The sequence below is a fragment of the Caloenas nicobarica genome, chromosome 2 (genome assembly GCF_036013445.1).
Source record: "Caloenas nicobarica isolate bCalNic1 chromosome 2, bCalNic1.hap1, whole genome shotgun sequence".
NCBI lineage: Eukaryota > Metazoa > Chordata > Aves > Columbiformes > Columbidae > Caloenas > Caloenas nicobarica.
Window position 1 is genome coordinate 102468122 of NC_088246.1, and position 22895 is coordinate 102491016.

Below are 22895 nucleotides of genomic sequence, written 5' to 3' on the forward strand. Positions count from 1 at the left end.
TTGTAAACTTGCAGGTGAACTGTGCAGGAAATACTGGTTTCTAAAACATTTCTTACAGAAAACCCATTGAGGTTGTTTTCTTTTCAAATAGACATTATAAAACAATGTAAAATAGTGTTTGGAGTGTCAAAAGTTGGTTCTGACAGAACATTAAGATTGTGCAATGATAAAAGGAAGACTACTGTATAGTTTTGATGACAGAAAGCTCTGCTTAAGGGTTGAGTACTTTACTGGAGTAAAACTGCATAAGCCTGCTCCCTTTGGATTAAACTAGTGCTTACCTGTTTAAAACTTGTATTTAGCTTTTGTTTGGAATTGGAAAAAATTGAAAAATAAATTAGGTGAAAAATGACTGGCTTTCTTTATGGAAATCTTATGAATTGAATTTCATAGTGTCTTACATCTTGACAGTGTCACCCACTGCAAACATTGAAAATGTATATACTGTAAAATGATGTTAAGATTAACAAAGATTAGTGGCAAAGGTGTTTTTACATGTGTGGGCAATGTGTTTGTTTTGAAAAGCAGCTGTCAGAAATAATCCAATTACATACTATTTTTCACTTCTTTTGTCATAAGGTCCTACAGGTTAAACTGGAGCACACTAGAAAAACACCATCTGAAAGCTGCAACTTCGTGTTAATAAATGCCTTAAGTTACAAAGAAATGTCTTGAAAATGCTGCTCTACAGGATGCGAAGACTTCCTGGAATATTTAGTAACCACCATACTTGCTAATAGTACTTGATTTCCTAGCTAAATGTGTCTTTTCTTTGAATGGCCTGTAAGACATAATACCAGGTGTCCACATGAAGCTCGAAAGAGGTTTTGTAGCATCTTGAACACTCAAGTTTCATAAGTTTGGATTTTGCTTTCTAAGTGCAATCTGTTTCTTCTTAATTTGTCATTTTGGACATCATCTCACAGTAGTGAGAATATCACCGTAGTTATCTTGGTTAGCAAAGCAAACAACTTAGTAGTTTTTTTGTAGGAATTTTGTTTTTCTTCATTCTGGTTCTCTTAAAAGCAGCCTCAAGATGTTGGCCTGAGTGGCTGTGTACAAATGCTTTTTAAGTGTCAGCAATGATATGATCCCTGACTTTAATTCTCTGTGTTACATGGAACAACCTATTCAGTTTAATCACACTTTTTGTTTTGTATGAGTTGCATAAGATGCACAGGCTACTGAGTTGTTCTTGACAATGATCCTAGAGTTAAATAACGCTGTACTTTCTTGGGAGAACATAATTTTATTAACCCAGCTAACAAACGTTACGCCTTTGCTATCAGATTGAGTTGATAGGCATCTACATTGTGTGAAAAAACAAAGGGAACAACAGGCTTCAGAGCATGAGAATCTCTGGGTAGTGTGTTAGAGTTTGTTCTTTGGCATCCTTGAAAGGTATCTCTTTCAAGGGAAAAGTTTAAACTTGAAGTTGTCCCACTCTCTCAGTGGAACATCTAGTTCAATCTCAGAATATTCTTCAGCAAAATGCGCTTCAGAAGTGAATGGAAGCAGTTCACAATACCTAGCGCTTGGTTTCAGGCCCTCTATACCAGTTTAGTGGCTTTTTGGTAGGCTTTCTTAACTTCAAAGTGTAGGTTTTATCTTGCAAAATAATGTTTACAAAGCACAGTTTATAGCTGTGTAAACCTAGTATATTCAGTGGAGCCATTTTTCAATACAAAAATGGCTCTTTTATGACACAAGAATTTTTGGTACTATGTGCTGTCAAGTCCTTGTGTTGCTCCTTTGGATATGCTAATCCCAAGAATTGAAATATGCTCAATCTCACCTGAATATGGGAGTTTTACCAGGCTATTGCTTGAGGATTTGTCATGTGAACTTGGCAAGTGTGAAAGGGGCAGGGAGAAATGTGAAGGCAGCAAAATGAAGTAGACGGAGGCCTATTAAATCTGCATCTAAATGAAGTGTCTGGTGAAGGGAAGCTTGTGTCATGTACTTCTCAGATGATGATGAGAAACTTCTTGAATATCATAGCTCGTGTGTGGGCTGTATAGTTTCGCTTCACTTTTCAAGCTTCTTCAGCTGCACAGGTTTTACTAAAAATATGGTAAGATGGACAGAACTGCTTGTGCAAGTGTTGCCCAAATGTAATATGCCTGTAGCTAGTTGGAGTTGATGCCCTTTTTCAGGTCTGAAACATAAATTGCTTCTTGAAAGCTATTTTGTTACACTAAAATTGCTGTATTAGGTGATACAACAGGTACTAGAAACATAATTGGATTATTCAGTGTTTCTTAAAAAAAAAAAAAGTTTACTCAAACTGGAACTACTCTTTCAGCATTTAAAGCTTTTAGATCAAGCTAATGATCTCTTGCTGCAAGGTGATTTTTTTTTTGCATAGCAGGATGTTAAGACTATTAGAAACAAGAGCTAGTAGAAAGATGGTGATTTTGCCAATTACAATTTGCCAGAATTTTTTAAAAATTACATCTCTGAAAGACATACTTGTTCTGTACTTCCAAAATACAAAACAAGCAGCGGACCAGTTCACTACAGGTAGGTGCTCTAGTCCTCGTGAATGACCCCGTCTTGTTGACACATTAAGGCATAATGTATCAGTTTTAAAATTACTTTAAAACCTGATACAGGTGCCATAAACTCCTGCCTCTTGTACACACTCCCAGCTTGTGAGCTCTACAGGTGTCTTTCCCTGCCCGTTTCTGTTTTGCTGCTGGGAGGACACCACATTTTCTTTCACTTGTCATGTGCCGAGTCATTAGATTATTTGCAGTTAATGAATGCCACCTCCTGTTAAATCTGGATCTCTGGGGGTTGAACAGTGAGAATGTTCAGGGTTTTTTGCTCTTTTAAGTGTGACATTATTCTAATTGACTGTTACAGGATCAATTTAAGATTACACTAAGGTTCCTGCCACTAGTATGATAGTTGTTGAAGTCAAGAACTACTAGACTATGCTTATATCCACTAGGAAGACAGATGTGGTATGAGTTTACTTAATTGCTGTTTTCTTTCATTAGCCTGGCAAAGCTTCTCCCATTTTTGCATTTACTGCAGCAGCAAATTCAGAAGCTGCATAAGCCTACAGATCCTGGAACAGCTTTCTGGCATGAAATAATAAAGGGCTTTAATAGTGTTTTACAAAAGGAAAAAAAGCTTAGCTTGCAGATTTGAGGGATGGTACTAGCCTGAGTAGTGTTTATTCTGGAATTCCTTTTGTGGAACAAATCTACATTTTCTAGTAATTTTTATGTACGAACCGCTCTTTCCCAAACCATAAGGCAAATGTTGCTACTTGTCCCTTAGGATCATTAGCACACAAAAAGGACATTTCTGTGTATAAGTTTGGCCTTTTTTTGCACCTGTACTACTTGATGCCATGCTGGTGGTGTGAAAGCAAGGCCTCTTGTGTACCTGCCAGGTTGCTGCCACTTCGTTGCAAGGGTTCAGTGTGACTGGGAGATAAACGCTTCAGACTGATCACTATAGCGTCTGCACTAGAACTGGAGTTCCATCAGCTCTTTCCCTGCTGTAGTGCACAGAGGCTGGGTGTTTTGTATTAATTTGGTGTTTAAATCTCCCTTGTGCTGTTCTTGGAGTACAGATGAATTCTGCTGTCAGGAACACTACTACAGTTCCATCTGCAGTAGTCAGTACTGCTTGCTGATCTGCGCGCCACAGCTGGGCACTTGCAAGGCTGCGAAACCATCCCATGCTGAGGCTGTGGAGGGCTGCACCAGCTCTGCGGGTTAACTAAAGCAAGCTAAGTGATATGTGAGTGTGATTTCTCTTCTGCATGGCTGACTGAAATGCTTTTTAGGGCTGAAGATATCTGTGACCTAGTTCTGCTTGGAAAGGATTTGCATATGGAAAGGTCCCTTAATTTGAGGACAATTACTGTATGCTAGAGCACCCACTCTACAAGCTGTTTTTCTAGATTCTTGCAATCTATTTGAGCAGCTACTGCTCTTAAGCAAAATAAATCAAAGATCCAGACTCTTACTACTGTGGTACAGCCCCAGGTACTGTTTTGGAGAACAAAAGTGGTGGGGTGTGTGGTTTGCATGTGGTTCTGTTTTGTTTTGTTGTTTTTCTGGAGGATAGCCAATGTTGTCTTGTTTAATTAGAGCTTGCAGGTAACATGTTTTGGTTTAGGCAAAACTGTATATGCTGCAGTGTCCCACATGCACCATGGCAGCCTGGGACCCGGGGATCTGCTAACAGCAGTCATTCAGTGAATGCATTACAGAATCATAAAGGCAGTAAGTGTCATGTTGTCCCTGAATTCTTAAGTAGCCAGACAGCAATCAAAGTGCTTTTTTCCTCATTCCCATGGAGAGGTAAGGGAGACATTTTGGTGTTTCTTTCCACTGTCTAAATGGTTTCTGCAGATGGAGAATTCTAAAATAGTGATAAAACGCTGCTGGAAATTCTTCCATATGCCCTCGTAGTGGCTCGGAGCCAGTGAATGAAGCTGAGTAGAACTGCTGTTCAGAACAGTTACTTAACAGGCTAATTCTCCCCAACGCCCCATTCTCTTTAGGTGGTAATGCTTGCCAATTTGAGAATTGTAAACCAACTAGCTCGTAATTAAATTGGCAGATTAGCCATGAGACCCCTGTGACAGATGCCTCAAACTGAAAGGTGAGCAAGGAGTCCTGGTGGTTTAACACTTGTTTCAGCAGTAATGTCCTTCCTTACTCCCTCCGCTCCCCAGTTTATCACAAGTTGCTTCTTCCCAAGAGCTTGAATTCTTAATGACTAAATCCATCCTCACAGTACCTTCACCTGTGATCAGTATTAGTATCTGGAGTCTTGCTTTTAAATGCCAGCAGGAATGACTCTAATTCCTCATTTTCTCAAGGGATCTGCAGTGCACAGTTCTACCATGGTGCAAGTACCTGGCTGTCAGTCTGGATGCACTTGTGCAATAGGGGTGACGTGAAACCAGCATCAATCACTTGGCTGACCAATATATTGCGTGAAGTGTAGGTGTTTGATATGTTTAAAAAAAAAGGGGGGGGGGGAGAAATAAACCAAAAACCAGCACAATATGGGAGGGACATTCTTATTTGCAGCTATAAGATATGGAGCTTACAGAGGTCTGTCGGTTATTGGATATGTAATCTGGTATACTAATAAGAATCACAAGATGATCTCATCAAGTCACCTTATTTGCTCGCTTGTAAGGGAGTTATACCTAAATCTGCAGTGATGGAACCAGGTCAACCCCACAGGAAACGTTTGTTCTGATGCCAGGTGGAACCATGTGCCATTTGGCCTTATTACAATGATTGTTTTCTGTTACCTTAGCTGAGTCTGAAAAGAAGTAAGATGCAGATTTTTCAAAATCTGGGTTAGGGTGAAATCAGTAAAGAACACCTCCAAATATTAAGTCTGTTTGACAATTTACTGCCAAAGCTAAGCAAGACCAATGGTGACAATTCCTTCTACGATCATCTCCAACCCTAAGTTAAGTTGCGAAATAAGTTATGAGGACAGCATGCTGCTGGTGGTAGAGGGATAACAGACAAGGTCATCTTAAAATAATCAGTTTAATGAACCACTTCTAAAATAAGTGGCCTGCATATTAATGATGTCCCTCTTTCTTATTAATTAGGCAGCACTAAAATACTCTTGTTGAATAGTCTGTTATAAGATAGAAGGGAATTCACTAGTTACTTTAGGAAGGGGGTTTTTTTCAGTTTCCCTCTTGGCCTGCAGCAGCCCTTGCCAGGCTCAAATGGTAACAGGAGGATATAGTTTCTATGTTGAGGTTTGCCACTCTTAATTTGCCTAGACACCTTTCAATTGTAATTATGTAGGTATGATGAATGCTAAGTGATAGAATGAGATCACTTAACTCTGGTAGGTTCCTGTGGCAACCAGCTTTGATTGAGCGATGTCATATTAAGTTGCAGTGGGACAGTTGCACAAGGACCGAGCAGCCCCAGTATACAGAGCTGGGAGCATTCTGAATCTTTTGGTGCTTCTTGAATCTGGTACCTCCTTCATTCTCAGCCTCTTGCCTTTTATTTCAAATAGTCAAAATCACTCTTGTGTTCCAGGGAGTGGGTTGGGTTTATAGTAGTTGGGGGAGCAGTTTTAATCCACACTTCTATTTCCTTCACCTCTTACACTCTACTACATGGGTAACCTATGGAAGAAAACTGGTCAACTTAAGAATGAGAAAAAAGCTGACTGGAGATGCCAGAACATGATAACATGAAGTGACCAGAACAGCAATTGCTAAACCAACCAGGTGTGACATCATGCTATGATGGATCCTCTCTGTTTGCTTATCCTAGTAATTGTAGAGGAGCTAGAGATGCTTAAGACTCGTAATTGATCTCCAGGCAGAGGAAGCTGTAAAGTCAGAAATAACACAGTGAAGCATATAGTTCTGCTGAGCAAGGACTTAAAACAAAAAAGGTTGCTCCTGTAATAACTGTCTTCACAGAACTGCTTTAGCAAAGCATTGTGTTTCTACAAAATGGGATCCAGGCATGATTCTGAGCATGAGTGCAAGTACTGGGGAAAAATAATTACGGATGTACTGCTGAAGAGAGCATGCTACTACTAAAAGTTTAGCTAGCCACAGGCATGTAAGCCATGTGTGCTTCCAGGAGAACCTCAGAGAAAAAGCTTTAGTTGTATATACCATGAAAGACTGTTCTAAACTTGCAGCAAAAGCCCACTCTAGGTATTGTTTTTACAGAACTTCCACTAGAAGGGTAAGTTACCAGCTATCTCACGTGTTTGAAAGCCATTTTTGGAAAGATTGCTGATACATTAGAAACTCGTTCAACTCAATATTAAAAATCAGTCCGCATGAACAGGTCACTTTACTCATGGGAAATTATTTCTTTAGGTTTAGGCATGCACAAAAAAGTGCCCTAACTGCACATTTAATCACAAAATTCAAATCACTAGAGACAGTGAGTCAATCCCCATGACAAAATAATTATGCATGCCCTTTACTAGCGTAGATTAAGTTTTCCAAATCTTCCACTACAGAAGAAAAACTAAGATTATGGTTTATGTAAACTTGCAGTGCATATGTAGCATTGCTGTTTTTATTACAGTGTGATAGCCTTGCCAAGGATTGTTCATCATCAGTTTGAAGAAAGCAGTTAAACTTGTCCACAACAGTGCATGAAGAGACAAGTCTTCAGCTGATGAATAGCAGCTTAACTCCACCAAATTCAACCCTAGTCAAATACTCTACAGCCTTAGCCTGATGGAAGTCCCACCAAATTTATTTTGATGCATCTCTAACTCTCAGCTGATGATTTTTGAAACAAATATAGCCAGAAATTCATGTACGTAGAGTTAAAAAGCCTGGATGATACAACTGCATTTTCACATTCTGGAATGACAGATTAAATCTCTCAGGTGAATTTGGGTACAAGGGTTCCACCACACTCTCTCTCGACCACTCCATGCTGGCAAGCTTTTACTTGCTGCAAAGAGGTTACAAAACTATTAAATAATCTTTAAAAAGGTAGTTTCAGAAAGCTTTATTGAATACTTTTGAGTTTGTAATAGCATCAGTAAATTACATTCTGTATTAGCCTGCTTTACACTTTCAAACCAGTTTCACGCTATGTTATAGAAAATCTGTACAATCATCTTACAGAACAGGTAGTTTCATTGTAAGCATATACAGTATTGATTGCACGTGACTGTGATGGGCCTGAAGACAGGGTTGCTTTGTCATACAATGACACCACAGGCAAAAAACCCCAGATCTCTTAAAACACTGTCATGCTGGTAAGCCATATGGCTGGTCCAAAGACTCTTCCTTTCTGCTGGCTTGACCAAAAATAGCCAGATGCATCCCCATGCTATCATACTCTGTTGTTCATTCCAAAATAGGCACTAATTTTAGGCTTGTAGCAATACTGGTGATAATCAAGAAATCTGTTGATTTATTATGGAAGTGAGACTAATTTACTTTATATAGACTATTACACCTTTGTGCAGGTAATGTCTTACTGCATAAATTAGAAAACAATTCTATATGGGATTCTTAAGCCCAATATAATTATTTTTAAATTACTTTCTTATATTAATCTCCTATATACTTTGTATGTCTACCTTGTGCAATTAACTTTCCTGACGCCTTATTTGTTAAGTCCACGCTGGCAAATGCAAGATTTCTTCCTTGCTTCAAAATCTGAGCTGTAATCAGTATCTCTTCTCCAATCTTAGCAGCAGAAGTATATCTTCAATGAAGAACAAAATTAACAGGTAAGAGGCTGTACAGAGCACAAATCCAAGAATATTTCTGTATTTTAGATTATCATGAAGGGAATTAGCAAAAGTGAGTAATAAAGACACATCTCTCTCTAACAGCCTGCTTGCAAATCCTCACTTCTTAAAAGCCCTTGAGCTCCTCCAAGTACTTCAGCGGTAATTCAGTATAAGAGTTCTCTGAGAAAATGGAGGATAGAAAAAAACCCATTGGCTTGGTTCTGAGGAAAAGTCCATTTTGGAACAGAAACCAATTGGGTATAAAGGACCTCAGTTAAAAGTTCAGCTCCAAGTCCTATTCCAGCCACTGCTGGCTCCCTACAGCCTTTCTAAACCAGTCTGGCTGGTTGAGCTGCAAAATGTCTCCATTACAAAGGCTCCTGAAGGTCATTTCTGTATGGAACCTAAGCACAGATTAACGGCTTCCCATACCCTGGTCAGAGAAAAGTCATGGAAATCTAGGACCCCTTCAGACTTCCCAGGTTTAATGCTGTTTCCATTAATTAGATAACTGGTTTTATTTACACGAATAGGAGGGTGTGCTTTTAAAATACACTCTCCAGGGAATAGGAAGAAATTCCCCCACAAAATGGCTGGAAAGAATTAGGAAGAACAGGATCCAACCATGATCTGAGGCAAGGGAACAATATTACAAAGCAGAATGTATAATTGCTGGATATAAATCTTATTGAGATAAATTTCATCAGCCAGCCTTTTTTTACATGACACCATGCCAAAAGTATGTCAGTCACACCTAATGCTGATGTACTGCAAGCTCCATTAGTTGACAGGGGCAGGGTTTCAATCTTAGTTCATTCTTAGAGGCTACTGCTGATCCTCTTGTGATTAAAAAAAGTTTCTCTGTTTCTCTCTGTTCTTCCCATTACTGAAATAGTTTCCTCATGACAGCCTTTTAAAAAGCTCTTTCTTAAAAAGGAAAAGGTTGTATTATAGCAATATTCAATATCCAATATGACTTGTTCACTGAAAGCAGCAGTCTAGGTTAAACAAAGCTATTAATATTGCTTCAGATAACATTTCCTAAAGGTTATGCTACTCGGTCATTTTGGATCACCTCTAGAGACAGCACTATCTTAAGATTTTAGCCTTTATGTAACTGAATAGGCATACTTGATAGTGTAAATAATTTAGATTTTGGCCTCTTGTTATACTAGTGTAGGGGAAAAATACATAATCATAGAGGAATTTCAGGTTTTCACTTCCTGGTAATCACAGTGGTAGTATAAAGCTTAAATAGATGCTCCAGTCCCACCCGCCCAGTGGAGAAATCAGAGGGTGCTGAAGGTAAAGGAGGGAATCTGGCAAAGACCCAGATCACTCCCCACACACTTTTAAAGCTTTTTTTAATTTAAAATTTAAAGACAGTTTTGATGAGGGGTTACTTTTCCAAGATTTTTAATGCTCTGTGCTAGTTATTTCAAGTAGGATTACTTTAGTTCCAATCAGTTATAATCTCTTCATTAAAAGTAATGAAGCAAAGCTGACATGATCAAAGGTTTCAGAACTTTTTTTTTTTTTTTTTAACGACATGGTGCTTTAAATTTGCATTACAGAAAGAACTATTCTCAATATAAAACTACCTTGAAATGACCTAGAGCAAAGGAATCTTCCCCCAGTGAGAAATTGATTCAATCTGTAATTCACCCTCTATCTGTGCATACAACAGAGCTGAACTGTTTCCAGTTTTAATCATTTTCATGTTTTAACATTTTATGGACTAATACTAAAAAAAGGGGTTTATAGAAAGCTGCTTACCCTAGATTTTGGTGTTTGAGGATGCACTCTAACATACCTTCACAAGCAAAGACAAAAGTTGAGCCAATTTCATAAGACTAAAATTTACCACATATTGACATCCCTTTACATTCTGTGAATGAATGGGTACCAATTCTTACATGTATGTAACAAATAAAAGCTTAAAGTCCAACTCACATTTTGCAACCAAATGGCAATACCCTTAAATACATCCCCCCCTTATCAAAACAAGACTTCTGAAACCAAAGAAAACACTTGTTTTAAGTGAGCACTACAGTGTCGAAATGACATACAACAGAGCCAATACTGTGTTAGGGGAAGAAACATTAGTGTGTTCTGGTAAATACGGTGGATGATACCTACGTGATGTTCATGTCCACACTGACCCCAGGCGCTGCTCTTTCTGTGTATATCAATGCTGTTGTTGACACCACATCTACAAGTGTGGCTGTCAAGCCTCCATGTAATGTGCCAAATCTGTTTGTGTGCTCCTCCTCTACTTTCATTTCACAAACAATTTTTCCAGGAGTTGCAGAAAGAAGTTTCACCTGTATAACCAAAAAAGGAATAAAAAACTTACTGACAACAGTACCAACACCTGATACTACCCTGAGTTAAACTGAAAGTAAATCTTTTTAAATTCTGGACTCCTGAGACAAATTAAAAGATGGAAAATGTAGTAATTCAACTGTCACTTCAGGTATTTCCATATCTGAGCCTTAGAAGAATTTGTACTTCTAGTGTAGATAAATATTTAAACTGACAGCTTAACAAAACTTCAATACTTGCTGTGCTCTCAGGAACTGCTCAGAAGACAACATTCTTCTCCAATTTTCCTTTTGCTTTAATCTGTGACTGAAAAGCCAGATTAAAGAGAACACAAAACTGCTCTGTGTGTACCATAGCTGTGAAAGTGTACTTATTAGCTCATGAAATGGAAATGAGACTGGCAGTAATTAATTAATCATTATACTAGAGCAACTTCAGTAAAAAATCAGTATTTTGAAATAAGCCTTGGAAATGCTAATCAAATTGGCCTCCCTGACCTGAAATTCATACTCCTGGGTAGAAGTATCCAAGGCTGTATCACACTGTATTACAGCATCATGATTTGCATGCACACTTTTACTCCAGCCCATAGGTGTTAAATAGAAAAATTACGGTACATCTATGGTACCACGCTTCCCCGTGTAACCAACACAAGAAGCTGGACCTCTGAAACCAAGAAGTTATTGCAATTCAGTATTTTAAAATCTTTTTTAATTTCAAGTTTCTTTAGTTAGTTGCACAGTATTCAAAATCTGAAAGCAAATGCAAACCTGGGGTAAGTTCAGCATATACATCTACATCTACAATTATGACTTTGAAGTACTTGTATCACAAGTCAAATGTGAGCATAATATTTATTATAATTCCTACTGATTTTGTAATTTTTTTTACTATTCTTTTTTAACTTAAATGTTTCCATACTGTATCACTGGAGCTGACTTAAATCTTTTTAATCTTCAAAGGAATTAAGATTGAAATGTCTCCAGTTTCATTATTCCTTATTTATAATGCAGCCTAAGAACTCAAGTTTCAGCCAATGTCCCTTTCTGATAGGCCAAAGTTTATCCAGATTTTGCAGAGAAATGATACTAAGATAAACGATGACACAGTACACAATCGATCTACGAATGGAAAAAATTGGAATTAAGCAGAGGGGAAATCACAGAGGCAGTGTCCTAATATAGAAACAGCACCTTGATAAATGAAAATCCCAAGTCCTAAACAGGCATGCTGACTGGAGGCCTAAATTTCTGATGGAATTTCTAATGAGGACTTTACTGATGCTTGACACTGGGAGCAGATGGTTTCCACTGCCGTCAGGGAGTGCTCCAATCCATCAGCCAGGCAAGGAAAGCATCTGGTTTCATTTGTTGTTGCTCTGATCTGGCACTAGCTGCCTGCTCTCCTTGATGAAAATAGCTCAGTATTTGAATGTTTCCAGCCAGAGCTGCTGCTTTGTACTTCTCACAGCTCTTCTTGCCTGTCCTCCCACGCATCTACCTCAGCGAACAGTATGCTGCTTTGGCTTCCAGCCACTACTGCGATGCTCTCCTTCTTCGGAGAAAGAGCTTTAAAAAACACGGTTGTTAAGCCCTATGTAGATACTACATTGGAATTAAACAAAAAACTAAGTCTGATACAGGAGCTGTAAAGTTTCAGACTGAAATCTGTCTTCTCCAGAACAGGAAAAATCTTTAGTCATATTTAGTTATGGTAAGAAAGGCTTCAGTTACCTCCCAGAAAAACATCAGATACTTTAAATTAAAACAAAACTATACTTTTATTGTTATGTTCGCAGCATCATAATTCTATAAGGAGATTGCAGAAAAAGTCTAAAAGTATTCTGGAGCAAAGCAGGAAGCCTGTCTCCCAAGACTCACTTCTAGCCAGTTACCTTTATGAGCTGAAATACTGCATTTGCTCTCCACTTGATAGGATTTTAAGGAAAAGTAAAGTTATCACAGTGAAGAGCTGACTAAGAACTAATTCAGCTCCACAAATAAACAAGCTTCTTAAATTTAAGGCTTTATACTTTTTATATACGAGACCAAAATGTCTTGGGGAAACAAGACAAGGACAGTTGCTTTGCAAATAATTACTTTCTATTAAATGTATCAGATCATGGAGCTGTCAATAAAAACACTGCTTCCAATATTACACTTGCTCTTTTACAATGCAAAACATATAAATCTGGACATGGTTGGCTTTCTTAGATACATTTACTGCATCATTCCATGTCACAGTTACACAAATAAACAAAATCATACAACCGTTTGGGTTGGAAGAGACCTTCAAAGGTCATCTAGTCCAACCCCCTGCAATGAGCAGGGACATCCGCAACTAGATCAGGTTGCTCAGAGCCCCGTCCAGCCTGGCCTCCAATATCTCCAGGGATGGGGCATCTACCACCTCTCTGAGCAACATGTGGCAGTGTTTTACCACCCTCATTGTAAAAAATTTCTTCCTCCTTTCTAGCCTGAATCTCCCCTCCTTTAGTTTAAAACCATTACCCCTTGTCCTATCGCAACAGGCCCTGCTAAAAAGTCTGTCCCCATCTTTCTTATAGGCCCATTTTAAGTAGTGAAAGGCCACAATAAGGTCTCCCTGGAGCCTTCTCTTCTCCAGGCTGAACAAGCCCAACTCCCTCTGCTTGCCCTCGTAGAAATAAAAGAAATATAACAGAAATTACATGGAGAATTCTAGCATTGCTAAATTTCATGAGAACACTGAAACTACTTCATAGGACCACCCTACACAGCAGCTTGAGAACACATCAGCTGCACACTACAAAATTTAAGATGACACAGTAACGTCATTTCAACTTTTTTTGTTTGTAAGGTAGTATTACATTAGAGCCATATCAGTCAAATATATTTGTTTATACTGAGTCTTGCTAGAAGCTCACAGAGCACTTAAGCGCTTGTGGTTTTGGCCTGGCTTCCAGGTGAAATGTCAGATGTTATAACAAGCTATTTTTTTTTCTTTTTTTGACAGAGAAGAGTAATAAATCATTTCATAATTTCACAATCCTGTAAGTTAGCTAAGTCACAGGTACTACGAAGAGGAGAATACTAGTTACTAAATAACTCATGGTAAAGCTATTCAGCACAATCTTTGTCTCCTGAGAGGTACTGGAAGGCAGCGTATTTAAAGAGTTATTGAGTAATAACTGTGTTTTCTATTGTGCATTGCCCTCAGGGCCCCACATCCCTGTTAGGAAATCCTGAATCCAGGGAAAATGGAGGTTCCATCTGAATATGAGGAGAAACTTCGTTACTTTAAGGGTGCCAGAGCACTGGAAGAGGCTGCCCAGAGAGGTTGTGGAGTCTCCTTTTCTGGAGACATTCAAAACCCGCCTGGACACATTCCTGTGCAATCTGCTCTGGGTGAACCTGCTTTAGCAGTGGGGGTAGACTAGATGATCTCCAGAGGTTCCTTCCAACCCCAACCATTCTGTGAATCTGTGAAAAAGCAACAGCAGGGGCAGGCCTGCATCCCCAGGCTTCTGATGTGCCCACAGCCACCCCATGGCAGTCGGGGTTTGGCTAACCCACCCACCCACCCACCACGGGCCTTGGCCTCCTCCAGCTCTGGTGGCCTGGCCCAGGGGCACTGCTCACCGTGCTGCTGCCCACCCGAAGCAGCACCTGAGGTGGGCACTGCCCTGGCCAGACAGCATGGCTTCGCCAGGCCTCAGCCGAGCCTCAGGCAGCGAGACTGCCTGTAAGGAAAGTACACCTCATAGAATGTCCTGAGCTGGAAGGGACCCACAAGGATCATCGAGTCCAACTCCTGTCCCTGCATGTGACAACCCCACAGGTCACACCATGTGTCTGAGGCCTTGTCCAGTCTCTTCTTGAACACTGTCAGGCTTGGGGCCGTAACACCTCCCTGGGGAGCCTGTTCCAGTGCTCCACCACCCCCTGGGGGAAGAACCTTTTCCTCATGTCCAGCCTAAACCTCCCCTGGCACATCTTCCTGCTGTTCCCTCGGTGCAGCTTTTTATTCCGCGAGGGGAAAAACCGGTCTTCGAACGAGCAGCCCCGCCTCGGCCGAACCGGCGTGTCTCCAGCCAGAGGCTGTCGCTGCCGTTAACGGCCGCGGCGCGCGGGAGACCCTCCCGCGTGCCCCTCCCGCCGGCCCGCCCGTACCTTGCGGAGCACCCGGTCGAAGCCCTGCGACTCCACCATGTACTTCATAGCCTGCCTCAGGGCCTCCATCGTCAACTCCATGCTGCCCGCCCGCCCCACGGTCACCCGCCCGCGCCCCGGAACGGCAACCCCGGCGGGAGGAGCTTCCCCCCGGCTTCCGCCTGCAGCTCCCCGCCCGGGGAAGCCATGGAGGCGGCGGTGATGGGGCGGCGGGAGGAGGAGAAGGAGAAGGAGGGCCGGTGCCCGCAGGCCGGGAGGGAACCCCCGCTACCGGCGGAGAAGAAGAAGAAAGAGGAGGACGAGTTGCACCTCGCCAAGCGGAGGAAGGTGCTGTGCTCCGAGTTCGCCGCCGTCACCAGCAGCGACGCGGCCGTGGCGCGCAGCTTCTTGGCCGACAACGACTGGCACTTGCAGGTACGCCCGGAGGCGGCGGCGGGGCCGCGGGGCTGTCCCGGCGGTGGCGGCGGCCCCTTCCCTGCCGTCTGCCTCTGTGTTTCAGAGGGCGCTGAACGCCTATTTCGAGCCGCCGCTGGAAGAGGAGGATGTGGAGGAGTATGCGAAGGAGGATGTGGAGGAGGCGGCGGCAGCCAGCGCCGGGCCTGGCAGCTGGTAGGTGACACCCGGGGAGGGCAACGAAGATGATTAGGGGAGTGGAGCATCTCCCTTATGAGGAAAGGCTGAGGGAGCTGGGTCTCTTTAGCTTGGAGAAGAGGAGACTGAGGGGTGACCTCATTAATGTTTATAAATATGTAAAGGATGGGTGTCATGAGGATGGAGCCAGGCTCTTCTCGGTGACAACCATTGATAGGACAAGGTGCAATGGATACAAACTGGAACACGGGAGCTTCCACTTAAATATGAGAAGAAACTTCTTCTCAGTGAGGGTGCCAGAGCAGTGGAACAGGCTGCCCAGGGAGGTTGTGGAGTCTCCTTCTCTGGAGACATTCAAAACCCGCCTGGACGCCTTCCTGTGTAACCTCATCTAGGTGTTCCTGCTCTGGCAGGGGGATTGGACTAGATGATCTTTCGAGGTCACTTCCAATCCCCAACATTCTGTGATTGATTCTGTGATGTGGCAGGCGACGGGTCGGGGGCGCCCAGCCTGGCGGGGCGAGGGGAGCGGTGCTCCCGATTGTAGGCGGGTTCCCCTCCGCGGGGGGATGCAGGGCCCCCGCACCCGGGGAGAGGTACCTCCCGGGCCCTAGCGTCCCCCGCCCCGGGAGCAGCGCTCCGCTCTCCGCCTGACCCGGCACCTCTGCTGAGCTGTGGTGGGGCAGGTGGTTTCCGTGCCTCGCACTTAAGTTTCTGCCCTGGTTCTCGTTGTTTCCCAAGGCTGCCCGCTTCGAGGGGAACAGTCAGCTTCTCTTGAGAGGATGCTTCATCCCTCTGTGGATGCTTCAGCCGCCTTCCTCAGGGCTAGCAGATGGGGAGCCTTTTCGAGAAGGGACAGGGTCATTTTCTTTTTGTGGTCTTGCCTTGTGTAGCAATACATATGCAGATTTTACTGTACATACACACATTTGTATAAGTGTAAACTGTGCATGTATGTCATATACTAGATGTATTTATATTTCTGTAAATAAAATTGACAGATACTTGCACACCTTGTTAAATATACCTGTGCAAGTTAGGACCTGAGCTCTGTGCCTTACCTGTACAGATGATCTCACAGCATACCCATGGGGCATACCAAGGGTATTCAGCTGTGTGTGGAATTGAGCTTTTACAGATCTCTGTCATTCGCAGTGCCAAGGGAAGCTTTTTTCCAGTAGATTTATTTATTACAGACTTGCATGTTGTGTAGGAGAGCCCTTATGATCTTTATAGTTATGAATAAGAGGTATTTGATGACAGCATACCTGGTTTTGCTTGATGTGTATGTATGAAAAATGCAAGCCTACCGAGTATTAGCATTGGTCTCTAGGTAGTCTATGATGAGTCAGAAAATATCTCTATCAAATTGGCAGCACTTTTTTCTTTTCCAGCCTTTGTCCGTCTTTGCACTGTGGGTTCTGCCTTGAGCTGTTGTATGCAGGATGTGTTGGGAGGGAGGACTATTTGGAGATCTCCCAGTCAGAGGAAGATCACATAGACTTTCATATTTTATCTCATAATCCTTCATATTACAATATAAATATAAAAAATAGTCATGGAAATATTGGAGGCATATACTGTGTTATTTGACTACTTAAATATCCATTAGCTTCCTCTCCTTTGCTTTTGTTTTTCTGTTGAGTTTAGATTACACGTGCATGGTAGTGGAATCTTACATTGTTTGTGCAGCACCCAGTACAAAACCAGTGCTAAGTTCTAGGGAATAGATTTGGTTTGGGTCAAGACCTTATTTTCATGTGTATATACAAATTGTGCCTTCAAAACGAAAACTCTAGTATCCCAGCTTCACCAAAATACAGTTTGTCTAGTCTTAGCTATGCTATTTACTGTATTTTGTTACAGAGTTTCCCTTTACTCAAGGAATTTACATTGGATCAGTACTGTGGTTTAACCCCAGTGGGCAGCTCAGCCCCACACACCCACTTAATCTCTTCTTCCCAGAGTGAGGCGGGGGAGAGAATTGGAAGGGTAAAAGTATGAAAACTCACAGGTTGAGATAAAGATGTTTTTATAGGTAAAGCAAAAGCCATGCATGCGAGCAAAGCAAAACAAGGAATTCACTCGCTACTTCCCATTGACAGGTAGGTGTTCAGCCATCTCCAGAAAAGCAGGATTCTTCCTCCTTTCCCTCTGCTTTTATTGCTGAGCACAATGTCGTATGGTCTGGGATGTCTCTTTGGTGAATTTGGGTCAACTGTCCTGGCTGTGTCCCCTCCCAACCTCCTGCCCACGCCAGCCCACTCACTGTTGGAGCGGCAGGGGAAGCAGAGAAGGCCTTGATGCTGTGTAAGCACTGCTCACAACACCTAACACATCCCTGGGATACCAGCACTGTTTTGGTCACAAGTCCAAACCACATCACCATATGAGCTGCTATCAAGAAAATTTACTCCATCCCAGCCAAACCAGCACAACCATGTTAGAGTCTGGTTGTCTTTAGCAACACAGTCCCCAAACAATTACTAGACAGGACACTTAAACTTTGACAGTGTTGCTTAGCCTTTGTCAGATCAACAGGGTAGACAGGGCCTGTGTTTTTCAGGTGGGAATTGGGGTGAATATTCACAAATAAAAGAATTATCAGTTTGTCACGAGAATAAGTTTGTACATGTACCTCCCTAGGGGGTTCCACGATTGAAAGAATCTCAGCTGTACTACAAAGATGGGCACATAAAAGCAAGTCCTGGCTGCAGTTCTCTATTTCTTATATGCTAGAAAAATGCTTGAAAAACTAATATACAGAGCCACCCTATATTTCAATGGGGAAGAGTTGAATTACTCAAGTGCTTTGGATTACATTGGTCACCATGTGATTAACTTAAATCAGAATGATAACTGTTATCTTGTGTTTATAAGGAAGAGGAAAAAACACTTAGTTCACCTGTGTACCAAGGCTCTGTATGACTGAGGTTTGTATGTTTCAGTTACTGTGCTTTTAAATGATGTTGAAATCAATACATGTTAACTTATATGTTGGAAAAATTTTAGATGGCCACCTGTAAATTGTGATGGGTCTAAAACATTTTTCTTTAGAAGATAAGGAAGGTAATTGCAGGAAGAATAGTATTATGCATTTTGACAAACAAGTAAACTCTCTCTTCAGTATTGACCTCACAGGAGATGCGACTACTAGTAATGCTGGCGTCAATAGTGCAGACTCGAGGCAACAAGAAGATGACAGCAGCTTCTCACTGATAACCTGGAACGTTGATGGGCTGGATGTAGGAAATCTAAAAGAAAGAGCTAGAGGAATCTGTTCTTACCTGGCATTGTAAGTGTAGCTTCATCTTTGTATTGTTGTGTACCCAGCTTTAAAGGAAAAAGCATCTCGTTTTAGTTGTTTACAAATCTTCACGCCCAAATTATCTTAACTTTAGATGCAACAGTACAATCACTTTATAAATCCTAAATAGCTGGATAAAAGTTGATATACTGGTTGGAAGAGGTGTGAACCTATGCAGCATCCTGAACGTTAAATACTTTGTGCTTTCTAGTTTAAAAAGGTTTTTTATAATACTACTTTAAGAAGCTTTTTTGTCTCATTCCAGTAATATAAATAACTCTACACTAGAGCAAACTGTTTGAAACAACAAAAAAGGTTATTTTTTAGTGAAATGTGAAAAGTTGCCATCTTGTCATTGCTGTTGCTTGTCTATCAAAAAACAAAATGTGCAAGGCAAGAGAAAAATGATAGAATGTGTGATTACCTTTTATAGTTTCACCAGTGGTAGCCTTCTATGAATATTTTAATGAGCAATTTAACAATTACATAAATTGATTTTCCCTAATACAGTAGCTTGTCAGTGTAAATTAAATTATTTAAACAAATGATCATTTAAATTCTTAAAACAGCAGAAACACCATGACTAAATCACTTTTCACTTGATTTTGTTAATCTGGGGTGACAGTATTTTTCTTCTGTAAATAAGGCCTTAGGTTTGTCCTTCACCTGCTTAGAGGAGGGTTATTCAGCAGTGTAGCAAAAATAGGGACAGCTATAAAGTCATATCTAAACCAGTATTTTCAGGACTACTGCCCCACATGAACTGTTACTGATTGCACAGCTTTAAGAAATAAAAGAGCTTGGTATTGATGAGACTGGAGAAAATTAATGGCAGATTACCTGGGAGGATTTCTTGTAAGGGAATGAGGTGGTGGTTGGAGTCTTCTGGAGAACTTGGATGTTGCAGAACATGTTCCAAAGCTGCATAAGTTGAATTCCTCATGTATGTGGTATATGAAACCTGTGCAAATGTTTGCAAGATCAAGGTACAAGGAAGTAATGCATTTTGTTACCTTGTCAGTTCCCTCTCCATAATAATAATAGTTTCCTCCCTTATGGCAATGTGTCTATATGCAGCTAAATATGATGGAGTTTAAAAAAAAAAAAAACAACCAAAAAACCCAAAAACCAAACCAACAACCCCCCCCCCCCACAACAACAACAAAACAACCAACAAGCAAACAAAAACTGACAACCAAAACCAAACCAACAAGCAAAAAAACCCAACAGATTTTTACAATATCTAGGAATATGAGGGCAAGGTGCACCTGAAATCCCTGATCCTCTTCCATTTGGCCCCAGACTGTAGTGGTTAATTTAAAATCTTTTCTTGCCAATTTCAGATATAGTCCAGATGTTGTGTTTTTACAAGAGGTCGTCCAACCACATCTCCGTTTTCTAGAGATGAGAGCGAGCAGTTACACTGTTATTCCAGGTAAGAAATAACCCTCAGTTTCTAAAGACAGAAATCAGAAAAAGTAAGTTAGGTTTTACTCTGTCTCTCCTACCTAAATCTCTGACCATTTGTAGGAATGAAAGGAGGAAAGTGAAGAAGAAAGCACTTAAATTATTTTCTGTGTTTTGATATCAGGATATAGTCTGATGCAAATTATGCATGCAAAAAGCTTGCTTGCCTGGTGGTTTCCTTTGTATTTTTTTCTGCATTTTGAAAGACTGACAGCAAGGGTAGCCAAAAAAGTGCCATAGAGAAGTCATTTCTTAATATTTGCTTTTAAAATATCTGAAAAATTCACACCACTATTACGAAACTTCTAACTAATGACTTAATTTTACAAATTAAGACGATTCTCCCAGGTCATGGTAAAAAGGTCTCTTGCAGAACCTTAACTTATTTATGGCATGACAGAAGATATCCTCGACCATTTTTTTTCCCTGTTCTTCTTTAGGTAACATAGATGGCTATTTCACTGTTATAATGTTGAAGAAATCAAGAGTGAAGATACTGAAATGTGAGATAATACCTTTTCCAACAACCTCTATGATGAGGAACCTTTTGGTTGTGCATGTGAGTGAGTCAGTATGTACTGAACAGCTGTATTTCTCCCTTCAAAACAAAAAATCCCAGGAAAGGCTGGACTGGCTTTACTCTGTGACAGTCTCAAACAGCAGAAAAACTTCTTCAAACACAGAAACCCAGTTGCATTTGATACTAAAAAACTTAGATCTTTATGTAAGTTACTGGCCATACTTTGTTTCCAAGTCTCATAACCTCTGAAAACAAAACTGAAAGCCTGTTATCCACTTGTCAGCCACTTCAATGTAAAACTAATATTAACCAGAGCTTTGTCAATCAATAATTTACTTTGTGATTAGATTTTGTCTTTGAACTTCTTATCCTGATGTGGATAGTAACATTGCCTCTTTGTTTCATGCACAGGTGAGCATATCTGGTAATGAACTTTGCCTTATGACTTCTCATCTGGAGAGCACTAAAGATCACTCTAAAGAACGTATGAAGCAATTGAAAATAGTGTTAAACAAAATGCAGAAGGAGTCTGAGTCCACCACCGTTATATTTGGAGGGGATACAAACCTCAGAGACAGTGAGGTAAATGGAAATAAGCAACTTTGTTATTTTGAGAAGGTACCCTGACAAAATCTTCTCAGGCTTTTCTGTTGCCTTTATGAGAAATTACCTGCTTAGGCAGAACAGAGATACGCAACATTTATTCTTAAAAAGTGGAAGCACGACTAAGTGGAAGCTGCGGCATTGCTATGCTGAGGCATTGTTATAGCTGAGGTCGTGTATATGAAGAGCTCCCCCCCCAAATAACAAAATGTTTCATTGGTAATATTTATGTCTGATGAGATGCAGGGGTAGTCGATGAAGTTTCAAGTTGAAAAGCATCTTCTGATATTGAGAACCTGACCTTTACTTGCTCAGCTCTCTGATTCTCAAGAGAGTTAATGCAAGAAGAGGGTGCTCTGGAGAAATACATCTTGGGAGTTTAAAATTAATACCCCATCACAGAGATATTCAAAATTACAAGTTGTTTTTGACTGCTGATATTAAAAGTTAGATTTGTGCTTTATTACTAAAAGGTCAGTGTTTCATCTTTCCCTATCATGAAATTTCATTGCAGTAAGCTGGAATGACATTATTTCAAGGACATAGTGTTGACCCCCATACCTCAAAATTTCAGAGCTGAATGTTTATTTTGTAACATGTTTTGGATTTAGAAGGTACGATAGGAATTGGTCATGCTTTAGAGTATCCTGAGAAATACCACAATATAGAAACGTCTCCCATATCTTTGTTTTTAACAACTCATGTTTCGCAGAAAAAAAGGGATGCTGTGTTTTTGAAGGTAAAATTTGTGAATTCAGTATCTTGTGGATTTTCCCTCCCCTTCTACTTTCAGGTTGCTAAACTGGGTAACTTACCTAACAACATCATGGATATCTGGGAGTTTTTGGGTAAACCTCAACACTGCCGCTACACTTGGGACACCTACTCCAATACCAACCTGAATGCAGAGTACAAGTGCAAGTTGAGATTTGATCGCATTTACTTTCGGCCTGCAGCAGACAGGGGACATATTATTCCACGAAGTATGGACTTAATCGGATTGGAAAAACTAGACTGTGGCAGATTCCCTAGTGATCACTGGGGTCTTCTGTGTAAGTTTGATGTGATATTGTAAAAAAAAAAGAAAGTCTTGCATTGTTAATTTTTAGATGACCTGTTCTTGTTTTTACAAAATTTTACCCTCTCAGTTTAAAAAGGACGTATTTAAATTTTCAACCCTAATACATTCTCTGCTCTCGACTTTTGCTGGAATGGCTCCATTTCAAGCCAAGGATCCCTTTACTTCATAGCATGCATCTGCTCTTGAATCACATTTTTGAAAATTTATTTTTAGCAATGCACACAAATACAAAACCAAATTCTAGTCTTAAAATGGGAGGAAAAACCTGTAAATACAATTCATAAAGATACTTGGTGATTTAAAACTCACTTTTATTTTGGCATGTGTTATAATCTCATAATAAATGCTGCTTTTTTATTTTAAGAATACTTTTATTATGCCTGCTTTGTTTCTTTTGTAACTATTTCGGGCACCCTGAGTACAGGAAAGACGTGGACCCGTTGGAGAGAGGGCAGAGGAGACCACAAAAATGATCAGAGGGGTGGAACAGCTCTGCTGTGAGGACAGGCTGAGAGAGTGGGGGTTGTTCAGCCTGGAGAAGACTCCAGGGAGACCTTATTGTGGCCTTCCAGTACTTAAAAGGGGCCTGTAAGAAAGATGAGGACAGAC

At 40.8% G+C, this 22895-nt stretch overlaps 2 protein-coding genes across 2 annotated transcripts; one reads left to right on the forward strand and one right to left on the reverse strand.

The window, feature by feature from the left end:
- Positions 1-7490: 7490 nt before the first annotated feature.
- ACOT13 (acyl-CoA thioesterase 13) lies at positions 7491-14833 on the reverse strand. The gene is made up of 3 exons (XM_065628727.1): positions 14718-14833; positions 10381-10565; positions 7491-8213 (listed from the first exon to the last, which is right to left on the reverse strand). The coding sequence occupies exons 1-3, from the start codon at positions 14796-14798 to the stop codon at positions 8057-8059; spliced, it is 423 nt and encodes a 140-aa protein (XP_065484799.1). The 5' UTR covers positions 14799-14833; the 3' UTR covers positions 7491-8056.
- A 55-nt stretch (positions 14834-14888) lies between these two features.
- TDP2 (tyrosyl-DNA phosphodiesterase 2) lies at positions 14889-22605 on the forward strand. The gene is made up of 7 exons (XM_065628728.1): positions 14889-15131; positions 15217-15326; positions 18436-18603; positions 19959-20050; positions 20523-20641; positions 21014-21184; positions 21999-22605. The coding sequence occupies exons 1-7, from the start codon at positions 14904-14906 to the stop codon at positions 22278-22280; spliced, it is 1170 nt and encodes a 389-aa protein (XP_065484800.1). The 5' UTR covers positions 14889-14903; the 3' UTR covers positions 22281-22605.
- The last annotated feature ends 290 nt before the right edge of the window (positions 22606-22895 follow it).

Excerpts from the sequence above, each read along its gene's own strand:
- TDP2 (XM_065628728.1), top strand. The coding sequence starts at position 14,904 with ATGGAGGCGGCGGTGATGGGGCGGCGGGAGGAGGAGAAGGAGAAGGAG. Across the intron at positions 15,132-15,216 it reads ACAACGACTGGCACTTGCAG|AGGGCGCTGAACGCCTATTT; the intron begins GTACGCCCGGAG and ends TCTGTGTTTCAG. Across the intron at positions 15,327-18,435 it reads AGCGCCGGGCCTGGCAGCTG|TATTGACCTCACAGGAGATG; the intron begins GTAGGTGACACC and ends CTCTCTCTTCAG.
- ACOT13 (XM_065628727.1), bottom strand. The coding sequence starts at position 14,798 with ATGGAGTTGACGATGGAGGCCCTGAGGCAGGCTATGAAGTACATGGTG. Across the intron at positions 10,566-14,717 it reads TCGACCGGGTGCTCCGCAAG|GTGAAACTTCTTTCTGCAAC; the intron begins GTACGGGCGGGC and ends TTGGTTATACAG. Across the intron at positions 8,214-10,380 it reads AGTGTGGACATGAACATCAC|ATATACTTCTGCTGCTAAGA; the intron begins GTAGGTATCATC and ends TCTTCATTGAAG.